At 36.3% G+C, this 14814-nt stretch overlaps 1 protein-coding gene across 2 annotated transcripts; it reads left to right on the top strand.

Annotated features, from left to right (window-relative positions):
* Positions 1 to 7623: 7623 nt before the first annotated feature.
* Positions 7624 to 9013, top strand: LOC145028798 (DNA-directed RNA polymerase I subunit RPA12-like). 2 transcript variants are annotated; one of them, XM_078977532.1, is made up of 6 exons: positions 7624 to 7769; positions 7884 to 8031; positions 8136 to 8176; positions 8468 to 8530; positions 8631 to 8690; positions 8767 to 9013. In XM_078977532.1, the coding sequence occupies exons 2-6, from the start codon at positions 7902 to 7904 to the stop codon at positions 8842 to 8844; spliced, it is 372 nt and encodes a 123-aa protein (XP_078833658.1). In that variant the 5' UTR covers positions 7624 to 7769; positions 7884 to 7901; the 3' UTR covers positions 8845 to 9013. The 2 variants fall into 2 exon arrangements, with proteins under 2 accessions (XP_078833658.1, XP_078833659.1); XM_078977533.1 differs by having other exon boundaries at positions 7636 to 7832; positions 7897 to 8031.
* Positions 9014 to 14814: the final 5801 nt, after the last annotated feature.

Raw genomic sequence — 14814 nt, forward strand, 5'->3', positions numbered from 1 at the left:
GATCCACTTGCACCCTACGGTCTTACGTTCGGGCACGTAATCAACCAAATTCCAAACTTGGTTATCGTACATGGATTGGATCTCGCTATCCATCGCCTCTTTCCATTTCGCAGACTCCGGGCCTGCCATGGCTTCCTTATAGCTATTAGGTTCATCAAGATTTACTAGTGTACCATCACTAATATACGTGTCCCCTTCGGTAGTAATATGAAAACCATAAAACTGGGGTTGAACTCTAAATCTATCGGAACGTCTAAGAGGTAAGGATTCGTCAATTGGTTCAACCGGAGTTTCCTCCTCGGGTTGAACGCCAGCGGTAGAGGTTCCTTCATCTATCGATTCTTGAATCTCTTCAAGTTCGATTTGCCTCCCACTGTCTCCTTGGCTTATGAGTTCTCGCTCTCGGAAAACTCCTCTCCTCGCAACAAAGATAACATTATCTTTCGGTCTATAGAAGAGATATCCAAAGGAAGTTTGCGGGTAGCCGATGAAAATACATCGCTCACTTCGAGGTTCAAGCTTGTCGTGAGTATCTCGTCTTACGAAAGCCTCGCAACCCCAAACCTTGATATGTGCCAACGAGGGAGCTTTCCCCGTCCACATCTCGTGAGGTGTTTTGGCAACCTTCTTGGTAGGGACTCGGTTAAGGATATGGGCGGCAGTCTCTAAGGCATACCCCCAAAAGAAGATAGGTAGTGAAGCACGACTCATCATAGAGCGAACCATATCCAATAAGGTTCGATTACGCCTTTCTGCCACACCATTCAGTTGCGGTGTCCTAGGAGGCGTCAATTGCGAAACTATTCCACACTCCTTGAGATACTCGTGGAATTCAAGACTTAGGTACTCTCCTCCTCGATCGGATCGAAGCATCTTGATTTTCCTGCCCAATTGATTCTCCACTTCACTCTTGAACTCTTTGAACTTTTCAAAGGTTTCTGACTTTTGCTTGATTAAATAGATATACCCATATCTACTGTAATCATCGGTAAAGGTCACATAGAAGCGGTTCCCATCCTTCGTGGTTGATCTAAAAGGTCCACATACATCGGTATGTATTAGGTCTAATAGTCCCTCACCCCTTTCACAAGTGTTCGTGAAGGGTGACTTAGTCATCTTTCCAAGCAAACAAGACTCGCATGTGTCATCTTCCCTAAGGTCGAATGACTCCAACACTCCATCCTTTTGGAGTTGGGCTATGCGTTTCTTGTTGACATGTCCAAGACGACAATGCCACAAGGATGCTTTATCCATACTAGTGGAAGAATCAATATTCAAAACATCATTTCCTAAGTTATCAACAATCATAACAGTTTCATATATTCCATTACATGGTATAGCTTCAAAGTAAAAGACACCATTTAGATAAGCCAATATAGAACCATTCTCATTATTAAAAGAAAATCTAAAACCTTGTCTATACAAACCATGAAATGAAATGATGTTCCTAGCCATTTCTGGCGAATAGCAACAATTGTTCAAATCTAAAACTAAACTATTCTTAAGCACCAAAGAATACACTCCAATCTTGGTCACAGGCGACGATCTTCTGTTCCCCATGATTAGATTGATCCTTCCTTGCTCCACATCCCTACTTCTTCTTAGTCCCTGCACATTAGAACAAATGTGATAACCACAACCGGTGTCAAGAACCCAAGAAATAGCATGATTAGAATTGTTAGATTTGATTGCATATATACCTGCGAAAGATGGCTTGATCTTTCCTTCCTTGATGGCTTGCAGGTAGTCCGGGCAGCTTCGCTTCCAATGTCCTATCTTGTGGCAGTGGTGGCACTCTGCCTCCTTCGGGTTAGAGCAGGGCTTAGAGGGATCAACTTTGGTCCCACTAGAAGAGGAACCATCTCGGGCTTTCACCTTTCGATAGTTATTTGAAGAAGCTTTCCTCTTCTTTCCCTTCCCTTGACCAATAGCCAAGACAGGAGCAGCGGATGGATTGGGAGTTGGTGCAACAGACTTGTCCTTGAAATTGCTCTCAGCAACCCTCAAGAGACCTTGGAGCTTACTTAGAGTGACCTCCTCTTTGTTCATGTGGTAGGTCATCCTAAATTGATTATACATCGGAGGCAAAGAGTGAAGCACCATGTCGATCGCCAAGTCTTCGCCGAAGTCAACATTTAACTTGCGAAGGCGGTCGACATACCTTTGCATCTTTTGCAAGTGCACGGTAAGAGATTCTCCATGACCCATCTTAGCGGAAATCATGTTAGTGAAGATCTCGTAACGCTCTTGTCTCGCGTTTTGGTGGTACCTCTCCAACAAGTCTTGATGCATCTCGTATGGATACATGTCCTCGTAGGACTTTTGGAATTCGGAGTTCATGGTGGCGATCATGATGCAATGTACTTTCGTCGCATCTCGCTCATGAGTTTCAAAGGCGGTGATTTCGGCGGGAGTAGCAATTTCGGGGTTGATTTTCTCGAGCTTCTCGTCGAGGACATACTCTTTATCCTCATAGCGAGCAATAGTGCGAATGTATCTTATCCATTCGCCAAAGTTCGTTCCATCGAAGGTGACCTTTTGGCAAAGGCTCATCAACGTGAAAGAACTAGCAGCAACGTTGTTTGCGTTTGACATCTATAGAAATGACAAAGATAGATTAGAACAAGAATCCCTAATTATCACCCAATAAGAGAATTAGGGCTAGGATCCAACAATAACATTTACATACTAGAAAAGGGATGCCGTAATCCAACATGCAAATAAATTGAAGGTAAGTGAATGATGATTCACTAATTCTCCATCACAAAACTTAAACTTTTAGTCCTAAGTGTTTTTGAGAATTCCTAGGTTCGGATGAGATTCATTGAACTATTCAATGGCATGTTTAAATCTCGATATGCCCCTCTTGTTTGTGACTGGGATGCCGAGGATCACAAAGCGGGTGTGAATTACCATGCAAATTTACATGGTGCCTTCATTGTAACGATCACCTATTCAATGTGCCGGTAAACCACACACGCTCCATCGAACTATGATAAACAATGAATCACCCTTCGCCACCTTCGCTTAGAACCAATTAGTGTGCCGGTAAACCACACACGCTCCACTAACATCTTAGCAAGGTGCAAAGTGTAATTTCATGGGATTGCATCAATTCACTTTTCCTAAAGTAACTAAGATTGGGAAATTTTAAAAGAAAGTTTAGTTACTTCGTATTTCTTTATTATACTTTTAATGAGAGGATGAGGTTGCCCTATCCTACCCGTTCGGCTAACGACCCTCCACCAATCAAGCAAGCGGTGGGTGTGAGTGTACACCCATTAAGCGCCATTTTATAGGCCGCAACCTTATACCCACCTTATAGATCGGCTTCGTGAATGAGGCCTACTAGCGGTAAGACTAGCATTTAGTTATACATATATATATTATTCTAATAATATCATATAAGTATAGGGTTGTATTTTAAACTTTTCAAAATCTAGGGTTTGAAATTTAAGTTGTCTAAATTAATGCTTTTAATCACAATTATAAATTTCAAAACTATAGGGTAGGTTTTAAACATTTAAAAACATGGAGGATCAAATAACAAATAATTTCAATTAACAATTAATATCTTAATTATCTTTATTTGATTTATCTTTGATTTCTTTGAAGATAATTACCAAAAATAATTAAAACAATTAATTAATTATCATATAAAGAAACTAAATATTTAATTAGTTGATAATTACCTTTAACTAGATCAAGATAACACTTATATTTATCAAAAAAATCGGATTCATATTGATCTAATTAGTTTATGGAAAGTTTGGATAAGATAAACACAAAGAAATCCCGAATCTGGCCCTATCTGACGCTTGGACTCGCCGAGTGCACAAGGGGACTCGACGAGTCAGGCCTACTCGACGAGTCCACCATGGAACTCGACGAGTCAGTGACTCAAAACCCAAAAATTCGAATTTTGCAGGTTTGTTTCAGTTATTCAAGCAACAATTTGTAGAAAACCAATCTAGGCTCTGATACCACTGGTGGGTTTTAGCCATAAGAACTTTCCTATGTGCGCATGCAAAACCCTATTGCTCGGATCTAGGCTTTCTAATAAACATGCTTTTGAATCCAAGACTTCTAATGGCTAATTAGGTTAAACAACAACATTAATACAGATCTAGAATCATACCTTTGAGTTCCTTGTTGATCTTGTTGTCTTGGAGCTTCTAGAGTCACAATTGTCACTCCTCTAATGGTTTACAAACACCAATAGCAAGCAAGATGATTTAGGAGAGAGGAGAGGGGATGGAATTCGACCAGAGGTTCCTTGCTTTAGGTTCTGAAAGGTTGTACACGAATTCCACACCCCAAGGGCCTATTTATACCTTTAGACTCCTTAAGGGTTTCACCCTAAACCCTAATTGGATAATCTTCACTTAAGGCTATCCAAATCCATTCCATAGATATCCTTATGGACTATTTTGAGCTATCCTAAAGCTCTTAGAAACCGTCCAAAGTCAACCCTAATGGATTTACAGTCTAAAGCTTAACTATCAAACAATTGACAGTTTATACCCTCTTATTTAATTAATCTCTTTAAGTCACCAAATTAATACCAATTAATTTATGACTTATATCAATCAAATAGCTAAATATTATTCCTTATAATATTTACTCTCTCTTAACAAATCATTCTTCAAGTTGCTATGGTGAAGGCAACCCAAAAGGACCATGCACAACCGAATATAGTTACAGCCTTAGACACTATTCCAACATTATGTTATGGGCCGGAAGGCATTATGATGTAGACCGGAAGGTCAGGGAGTTATGGACCGGAAGGTCGACACGGGTAGGACCGGAAGGTTTACCGGATCGGGACGGAAGTCCCCTGAGACACATGGACCAGAAGGTCACGACCTGGAAGGGCGTATGTGTGTAAGTGGTATATTGGGAACTCACTAAGCATTTATGCTTACAGTTGTTGTGTTATGTGTTTCAGGTACTAGCGAGGACCGTGGGAAGGCGCCGACATGACTCGTACACACACATGCAGGCGGATTGTGATATATTTGATCTTGGGATTTGACATGTTTTGTGTTATGACTACGTTACATTGGATTTTTATGGTTTGTTTTGAACGAAATTATGTTTTAAAGAAATGAAAAATTGTTTTGAAAAATTACGTTGTCACAAAAAAAGATATTTTTACATAACAAAACAATCGCATTACTAACCTTATGTAGTTGTTGGGATGCTAATTTAGATTCTTGAAGACACTTGATTTCCAACGTGAAGAAGACGACTCGTGCATATATAAATGAACCTGAAAGAAAACGACTCATGAACGTATTATATATAGATGAAATTGAAAGAAAATTTAGGAAATTATTACCTATTATCAGTAAAAGATGAACGATTTTGTATGATCAATGCAATGCTAAATATATATAACATATATAAAGAATATTTGAATAAATGGAATAGATGTGATTTTGAAATCCATTCATGAAATCCACCGTGATTGGAGGCTAATCCGTTGGTATTATACAATGAAAACATATATTTGCTTTGTTTATGGACTAAAATTTAGGAAACAATAATAACATTATATACATGTGTTCAAGAATATACATCTGCATTACGTATTGTTTATGTGACATTTTAATAAATTGACAAGTTTAATATTAGATAAATCTAAAAATCAAAAAAATGCCATATTTCAAATTGCATAAAAATTTTAAAAGTGTTAAATTTTTATTTATTTATTAGGAACCAGATATTTAATTTCTTTTTTGACAAAACTTCAAAAATGGTCCCTATGGTTTTCAAAAAATATCAAGTTTAATCCCTAAGTTCAAAAAACCTCACAGATGGTCCCTGTGGTTTCAAAACTCTTAACAAATGGTCCTTTTCGCTAACTCTGTTAACTTTTGTCCATTAAGTAAAGGGCATTTCCGTCAATTCACAAAAGAGGGACCATTTATGAAGTTTTTTGTTATTTAAAAAAATAAATATATATATAATTATTTAAATAAAGGGTCTCTCTCTCTCTCTCTCTCTCTATATATATATATATATATATATATATATATATATATATATATATATATATATCCCATCGAACTGAAGAACATGGATCACTCTCTTCTGCAACCTCTATCAGACTAACATAGACATACACATACATTGATGATTTACTCTCCCTCCCTTTCACATACACACATTAATGATTCATTCTATCTAGTTCAATCGATGGATTAGGATCTAGCTCCACCTCTGAAGTCGTCGCAATCACAACTAGATTTGGCCTTCCATTAAGAACCTGTTATGTGAAAGAAATACCCAGCTCCCATTTATATGAAAGAAAAGTATTGACATCTTAATTACATCAGGAAAATACATAACCAAAGAAGAAATTAAAGCATGTATCCTCCTTTTATCCCCTAATTGAATCACATACAGCCACCCCCAAATCAATACAAGAAACATATAGAAGGTAGTTGCAATTCAAAGGGTGGTCAATTCACAATGTCTACAAATTCAAGCTTTGAAGGAAACAAGTTATGCGATTACACTTGCTAGAAATCAAACGAACTCTTTTCACAATCCCAAAATAGGAAATCCAGGTAAAGCAAAGGTGCAATTGCAGGTATAGAAATCGGAATCGGAATGGAACATTATTCATTTTTCTACTCATGTTCTTGATCGTTTTTCGCGTAACAACCAGACAAGAAGTCGATCAAGAAAAAGAAGATGAAACCGATAGCAATAAAGAAGAACACGAATCGAGACTAATCGTTCTTTTCCAGATTTCGAACGAAAGCAACAAAGATCTATCCCTCAATGATCTTTTGAAATCAACCAACAGTTTCGATCAAGAAAAAATAATTAGATGTGGAGGATTTGGTCTCGTCTTCAAAACCACCCTTGCAGACGGCCGAAAAGTCCCTATTAAATGGTTGCCTGATGAAATTGGTCAAGTCGATCGTGAATTCTAAGCAGAAGTGGAAACCCTCTTGCTTTTATGAAAGAACCGAGATATGTTAAGAGAGGGTCGGCAACAGACTGTAACTGGTAGTTTGAATTGGAGATGGATGGTTTAAGCGATTCGACGCCTGAAAGAAGAGAATAGAGGTCATCGAAAGCCATTATGAAGTCCTGATAATGGACCTTGCAGACTTCTTCGATCTCAACCTCTTTGGATTTCTAGAAATGACAGAGGTGGTGGAGTCGAGTTTCGGGTTTACCCGAGGCGAAGGTTTTGATGATGAAAGGAGGTAAGTCTTCTTCGATTGATATGGCGGAAGATGAGCTCATCGATGAATTGAAGATCCCGTTTAAGATAGGTGGGTGTGTGTGTGTGTGTGTGAGAGAGAGAGAGAGAGAGAGAGAACCCTTTGTTAAATAATTATACATTTTTATTTTTTTTAAATAACAAAAAACTTCATAAATGGTCCCTCTTTTGTGAATTGATGGAAATGCCCTTTACTGCTAAAAGTTAACCAAGTTAGCGAAAATGACCATTTGTTAAAAGTTTTGAAACTATATGGACCATCTGTAATGTTTTTTGAACTTAAGGATTAAATTTGATATTTTAAAAAACCATAATTTTTTTTTTTTTTTTTTTAAACATGCGCCCATTCGTTTAATCAAAAATATTATACAAATCGACTAATCGAGTATTCATTCCAAATACTTGAAATTTGCCCATATGAATAAAAGCTGCGGCCACTGAAATTAGGTTTAACCTTCGGGGATACTCAGGCCGTATCACATCAATCGTCCCTCCCAACCGCTCCCTCGGCGCCGCCGCATCCGCCGTAAGCCTCACCTCTTTCTGCTCATTCCGCAACCGAGATAACTCAAGCTCTGTATCTTTTCGAGTGAGTTCTATTTCTACTAACACTCACACATATCTTTTGAACGAATAACAGGAATTTTTATCAGGAATCATGGGCACTCATATAGATAACATACACCAGAGTGATTTCATGTTCTGTGAGATTTGTGGAACGATGCTTTCCTTCGATTCCAGAAAGTATGTTCGATGCCCACTTTGTAATTTCAAGAAGAAAACCATAGGTGAAATTTCATCATCTCTCCATCATTTCAACAATTATTCACATTTTTTTTCCATAAGTTATGTTATCTAATTTCATGAACCCTAACTTTTTTGTATTTTTCAGAAATCGCTGGAAAAGAAATAAAATACACAGTGAGCGAAGAGGTATGCATTAAGCTGTTTTGCTTCAAAAACTCTTTTTATAATTGTTTTTACAAAATTAAGCAACATACTTTATTTTTACCCACAAATAACAATTAATTTACATTTTGATTAATTTAAGCAATATATAACCTAGAAACATGATATTTATGTGTGCCAATGTCTACATACACACAAATATACAATTGTAAAAAGGGTTAAATGTTTTTTTTTATGTAACAACTTTTCTCATTTTTATCTCAATTTATTCATCAAATTGGTTTAATTGGTTGAAATATTGTTTTTTCAATGCAGCAAATTAGAAGAGAGCTTGGTTTGTCATCAATCGAGGTGTCTGGTGAAAGAACACGATCAATGGTGAGTCTTTTTTTTTTTTTTTTCATTACATAAATATATAATTTTAAAAATACCCAAATTATTTAAAAATATTATTTTGTGGGTTTCTGTTTGGCAACAGGATTATAATGTAAGATGTCCAAAATGCTCCAACAAAGGGGTATACTATCACACACAACAGGTATAAATACAACTGTAACAAACTATGCTTTTAATTATTTTTTATTTTTTTATTTTTATTTTTTATGATTGAACAGACGAGATCTGCTGATGAAGGCCAAACCATGTTTTATAATTGCCCAAACTGTGGATACAATTTCACAGACAATACATGAGAAGTGAAAGTGTACTAACTAGCCCCTCTACTTTCGTTAATTACAATCAACACCCTCCAATTTTAAATCATGTAGTTTTGTGTTGATTGTAACTGCAATGTTACCTTCTATGTTATGTGGTTCTTTATTGAAACTATGGGAATGGTGTTGTGTGTGTGTTTTGGCAAAATGTTATGTATATGTTATAAAACGAAAGGTCAATTGCAACTTAGAAAACTTTAGAAATACATTTGGTGATTGAAATGTTAGAGTTTACAAGGATACAATCAACTGAAAATAGTGATAAATTTGCCAAAATAGGTCACACAAACAACAGGACGTTGAATATAAAGCTTTATAACCTCCATTTAATTTGTTGTATCAGACTGTACACAAAGACAGGGGGCACTTCATATCTAACTTTTGTAGAAAAAAAAAATTTAAAAACTAAAAAAATTTAATATTATTATTAAAATTACCCAATCGGGGATAGTTATGAGCAGCCCATAGAAAAGAAGAGGCCCAACAGCGAAAAGAAGGCTCCGTCCAAATTCGATGATTATGTCTAGAAAGGAAGATTTTACTTAGGAGAAGAATAAAGTTTGTTAGGAGCCCTAGCCAATCATATGTTTTGATTTCATAATTTGTAGTGGCAGCAATCTAATATAATAAAAAAATAGTTAATGATGTCAGTTGTCGTTCTTTTTGCTTAGTTGATGCCATGTGTCATTCATCCAAAAATTTGTTTTTCCGCCCAATGGTTTATTCTAATACTATCTCATCATCCCATAAAATCAGTTAAAATTAAATCCCTTTCCTTATAAATCGCAACAAATCAGCAATTAAAACATATCTTTCATGTTAACTATAACTTTTCCTTTTCTTCTTGTCACTGTTTCTTCAATTTTTCATGTTTTCCCTGAAAGAGTGCAAATTGCAATTATAGTTAACCTAATCACAAAAAATATGAATGTCATCTTATTCTAAATTTAATCTTATACGATATTCTAGGCTTATATATACATGGAATGGCAAATGGACTTGCACTTTTCTGTCGAAGGAGTTTAATAATAATTTTCTAATCGAGGACGAGGAAGAGCCGTTCGAAAAGATTCCACATCAATAGTAATCCTATATTGACCATCTCCAATGGTTTCAGTAATGGTTTGAGCATCAGAATAAACTGAGCATGAATAATAGAACTCACATACTTGTTTAGGGTAGAATGGATTGGGGAAGTCGCATGATGTATATCGAAGAGGATAGCTCTTGATATATTCGACGAAGCCTTCGATTACTGTGATTGCAAACTACTTTAGGATGTCATCGAAGAATGCCACATTGTCTTCTAGAATGATGATGGAAGAATCAGGGGCATGAGGACCTTTGACGATATTAGTGCTAGGGGAAAACTCGTATAGACGCGTTGACATGGTGAAAGCTTGAGAAAGATGATGGTTGACAGAGTCTTTTTTAAAGGGTAAGAGAGCTAATTGCTTGAAAAGCTTGTAAAAGTGATTTGGACAGAGAATTTCCAATTTATACCAGAAAATTTCTTCCTTTTTACGTAATCATGATTGAAAAGATCATCATCGTAAAATTCTCGTATCCCAAGATATTGAAGGATCTTTTAATCATTATCTAAAAGCTACCATTAAGATAAGGAAGTTACATCAGTGAGACATACATCAGCAGTAATGAACATCAACGTAAGTGATCAGCGAGTGGCTTGTGATGGTCATCCAATAAGTTTGTGATGTCTCTTGATAGTGTGGGCTTAAGCTACCATTTACTGGCATAATATTGTGAGATCTCATCAACATGTGGTTTCATATGCTAACTCATCAATCATTTTTATTAGAAGAATAAGGGAGGAGAGTGGGTAGGTTTATGTAATATATCACGGTACATGATACACCCAACGACACAAAGTTTTCAAATTCTTATCAGCGCTTGGCTTCATGATCTGAATCATGGAATTCCAAAGAAGAATATATGGATATAATGGATTGATGTATGTGATAAGTTGTGGTGTTTTAGCTTAATCACCAGCATAGATTTTCCGTGTTCTCATCAGAATATGGTATACGTTGAATCATAGAACTTTAAAGAATATGCGAGAATAGAGTGTTTCAGTCACACTGATGTGGAATTGGCATGAATCATAAACGGTAATAACCCATCAGTAAGAAGTGGCTTAATCCTTACATCATAGAGTTAGTTGCAGTCTAGAAACAAAGATTCAGTGTCAATTCATATTGGGACCATGTCATACCTTAATCTAGGAGGTTAAGGACATGAACAACCCTTTGTAATTTGAGGACCAAACAAGTAAATCTTATGTTGATGACTATGCAATCAGGGAAGCCATTGGGTTATGCTCAATGTTTCAACAGAACATGAGACTTGATGCATACGACAAGCATGCTTCCAGGGACGAAGTCAGGTAAGAGATGATTAACCAAGAAAATAAACATCCAAGCCTTATAATAATTCTTTTGATTTGGACTAGGCAGTCTTACATTGAAGGTTTATACAATGCTAGACAATCAGCGTGAGGGGGTGACTCAATGTTTTCAGTAGATTGTCTCAGTAATGAGATACTTAGAGAGATTTTGACAAATACAACAACATGCTTCTAGGGACAATTAATTGTTAAAAGTTACATGCTTGTCTATCGAAATGCCACTATCAAATCCTTAAGAATGGTACAAGATAAGTTAATAAATAATATAAGAATACAAAAAAAGAGTTAGTCAAACAAGAAAATATTCTAAAAGCAATAATTTTGCGGCTTTTTCAGAAGCCTGATAAAGACTCAATCCATCAAATCGTTTGAATTGAATGTCCATAAATGAAATTCCATTTCCCGAGATATCTACCCATCGACACTGTCTATAAAAAAGAGCAACTAAGATCAACCAAATCAAACAAAAACACAATTCATAGTAACCAAAAAGAGAGAATGTCATTAATCATTGAGATATTACATATTGATTCCAAGCTTCATGTTCACCAAGAACAAGAAAAGGGCATGAACCAGTCTTTGAAACCAACGAGTTAAGAGGATCTAATCTTTGTAACCTTCGAGTTATGAAAGTCACCAAGACAAACCTCGAAAGTTCCACTCTTTTTGATATGTGAAGGAAGAAAACGTGGGACATCTGCCTTGTTGAAGGCACTTTTTATTTTCTAAGGGGAGTCAGTGTTGCTGTGAGAGCATCTCTAGGAATAAGACGTGCTATGTCACCAGTTTCACTTCATCCCACTCAACAGAAATAGGTAGTTCAAGACGGAAGAGATATGTGCCCAGAAGAACCTATTTTAGCACAGTTATCTCATATATGCTCTCATCAACATGATGCAACTAGTCAATCAACATGGGCATCAGCATTCGGTAGAGAGTGGTTAGTGCTGAAGAAAAGATGCTGAGCTAGCTTCAATTAGTTCTACTAGGAAGGTGGTATATTCAAGGAATAACACGCTGATCCGTTTAAGGTCACTATTGATAGAGAATAATATGTATAAGCAACATTAGTAGAACAACGTACAATGTATACTTCTTTGGTAAAAAGAAAGTTTGAAGAACAAAATCAAAGTAAACTAAAACTGTAGAAAGTTATGTTCAAAAATTTAAAAGTAGCAAAGCATAAATGAGAAACAAATAAAGTAGCAATGTCTAACAAACAAAATCAAACCATATAAATGTTGTTGACCCTGAGTCCAACAAGGAAAATTTTGTTCTTAGAATCAAACACCTTTACTTCATGGCAATTGAAAAGAACTTTATAACCAGAGTTACAAAGTTGACCGATGGAGATAAAAATGCCTTTTGGATCCTCAACATAACACACATCCTTTAGCTTGACTGTCCTGCTCTCAGATGTTCCAACACCCACAACAACTCTTCCACTATTTTCAATGAAAACCACAATTGGACCATCCTTCTCTACAAACCCTTTTAGGTGGGACTTGGGACAGGTCATCTGTCTAGAGCACCCACTGTCTAGGAACAAAGTATATCCTAGATTTATACTTGATCCTTCAACAACATGAGAATTGCCAGCATCATACATGTTGAGATAACCATTAAAGGAATCCTTGATAAGAGCCATTAAACCCTTAACATTCATCCCCTCATCTTCAGATGTCTCCTCTTCTTCCACCCGTTCTTCACGATCCTCTTCTTTTGCAATGAAAGATTTAGGTAGAGAGATGTTTTCCTTCTTCATATGATCCAACATCTTTTTATACAAGACTTCTTAGTTCTTAGGGATTTGAGCTTCTTTCTTCTCTTTGCAGTCCCTGGAAAAATGATCAGGGTTTCCATAGTTAAAGCAGTTACCTGAGTTTTTCTTTTTTAAAGTGGATCTTCTCGCTGAATTGCCTCCCTTGAATTGAGCTCTTCAACTTCCATTTGTGTGACAACTCGAAATTTCTATCTTATAACAAACCCTGCATTCAATCAAATTCAAACTTTCAATTGCTAAATTTTAGCAGTTTTGGAGTCAGTTTGAGTGTTCTAAAGCCTAGTACTGCAAGAGATAGTGGAGAGAGGATACTCTAGGGTTAATTGCACAACATTTAAGTTCCAACGCTCCAAGAGTTTGGACTTTACGGCCATAACATGGAGTTTACGGCCGTAAACTCTAGGGTAAATATGACACTAGGTCATTTTATGTCATTATTTCCATTTTCAAAGCCTAGAACTCTTTTCTCTGAAGTATCATCCAAGTTCTTCACTAGATCTTCAACTTAGTAAGTGTTATCTTCCGTAATTAGTTGATAAACTTCATTATCTAGTGTATGTGTATGATTTCATCTGTGAAATCTCTTTATTTGATCGATAATCAAGTGTTCTTCAAGAACACCAAGAACACACACTAGTGTTCTTGGACCTTAAACACCCAATCAAGCTTCTATCTTGTAAGTACACTTGTCCTAGCTTGTTATGTACTTGATTGAACTTGTTTACACTTAGAAAAAAACAAGAAATCATAAGATCAAAGGTCTTTATGGCCAAGGCATGTTCTTGGGCCGTAAACCCTTATAAGTGGAGCAAAGTGCACCCTAGTCCCTTCCTTGGCCTTGGATACTAGTATAGATCACTTCCTTGAAGTGTTAAGGACCTTAAACATCAAAGAAAACAAGTCCACATAGATTTTAAGACCATAAACTCATAAGGAAATGGTCCTTAGGCCGTAAACTCTATAAAGAGGTGATATTGTGCCCCTAATGCTTCCTAAGGCTTGAAATTGACCAATGGATGCTCAATCTTGACTTATAAGACCTCAAAACACCCAATGGCCATTAGTACCATGAGTATACGGACGTAAAATCATGGGGGGAAATGACCTTAGGCCGTAAACTCCATAAGGAGTGGTCCTTGGGCCATAAACTCCAATGCCATGCCATGCAACCTTTAGATGCAACCCTTTGGTACCTATAGCACTTGAATTAAAGTGTTTTCATATCCTAGGGTGTCTTAACTTAGTTAATTAGTTGTTAAATGACTAATTGGATACATATATATGTTATTATATGTATATAGGATCATTGTGTGTGTTCAAGTCTTCACTTGATACCAAACACCTTGTCCAACACTTCCGTACAATCCACTCACTACAGGTGAGTTCATACCCCCTTAAACAACCTTTTAAATGCTTGTACATGCTTTTAAATGTTTTTAGGGGGGTGGGGGGATACAAGTTGAACATCATAGTTATTATATCAATCACATGTGATTTATAACTATCAAACATATGGAATTGCTATACTTTCAAGCTGTCTTATCAAACAAACTACTTTTAAATCGTTTTATAAACTAACATCAAGTCATGATTATTTATTGTTCAAACCCTTTAAATGTATTACAAAGCCTCTTTTCAACTTATGTACTGTTAAAAACCATATCTATACACTTATGTTGTAAGTATATACATATGTATTGATAAGATAGTTGTGACTTCAGCTCCAACACTTTTGTGTAAC

This window comes from Lactuca saligna, chromosome 2, assembly GCF_052625555.1.
Source record: "Lactuca saligna cultivar CGN05327 chromosome 2, ASM5262555v1, whole genome shotgun sequence".
NCBI classification, from domain to species: Eukaryota; Viridiplantae; Streptophyta; class Magnoliopsida; order Asterales; family Asteraceae; genus Lactuca; species Lactuca saligna.

What these genes read in the sequence shown, in the direction of transcription:
- LOC145028798 (XM_078977532.1), top strand. Translation starts at nt 7,902, where the DNA reads ATGGGCACTCATATAGATAACATACACCAGAGTGATTTCATGTTCTGT. An exon ending in GTGAAAGAACACGATCAATG is followed by an intron (nt 8,531 to 8,630) that starts GTGAGTCTTTTT and finishes GTTTGGCAACAG; the next exon opens with GATTATAATGTAAGATGTCC. An exon ending in TATACTATCACACACAACAG is followed by an intron (nt 8,691 to 8,766) that starts GTATAAATACAA and finishes ATGATTGAACAG; the next exon opens with ACGAGATCTGCTGATGAAGG.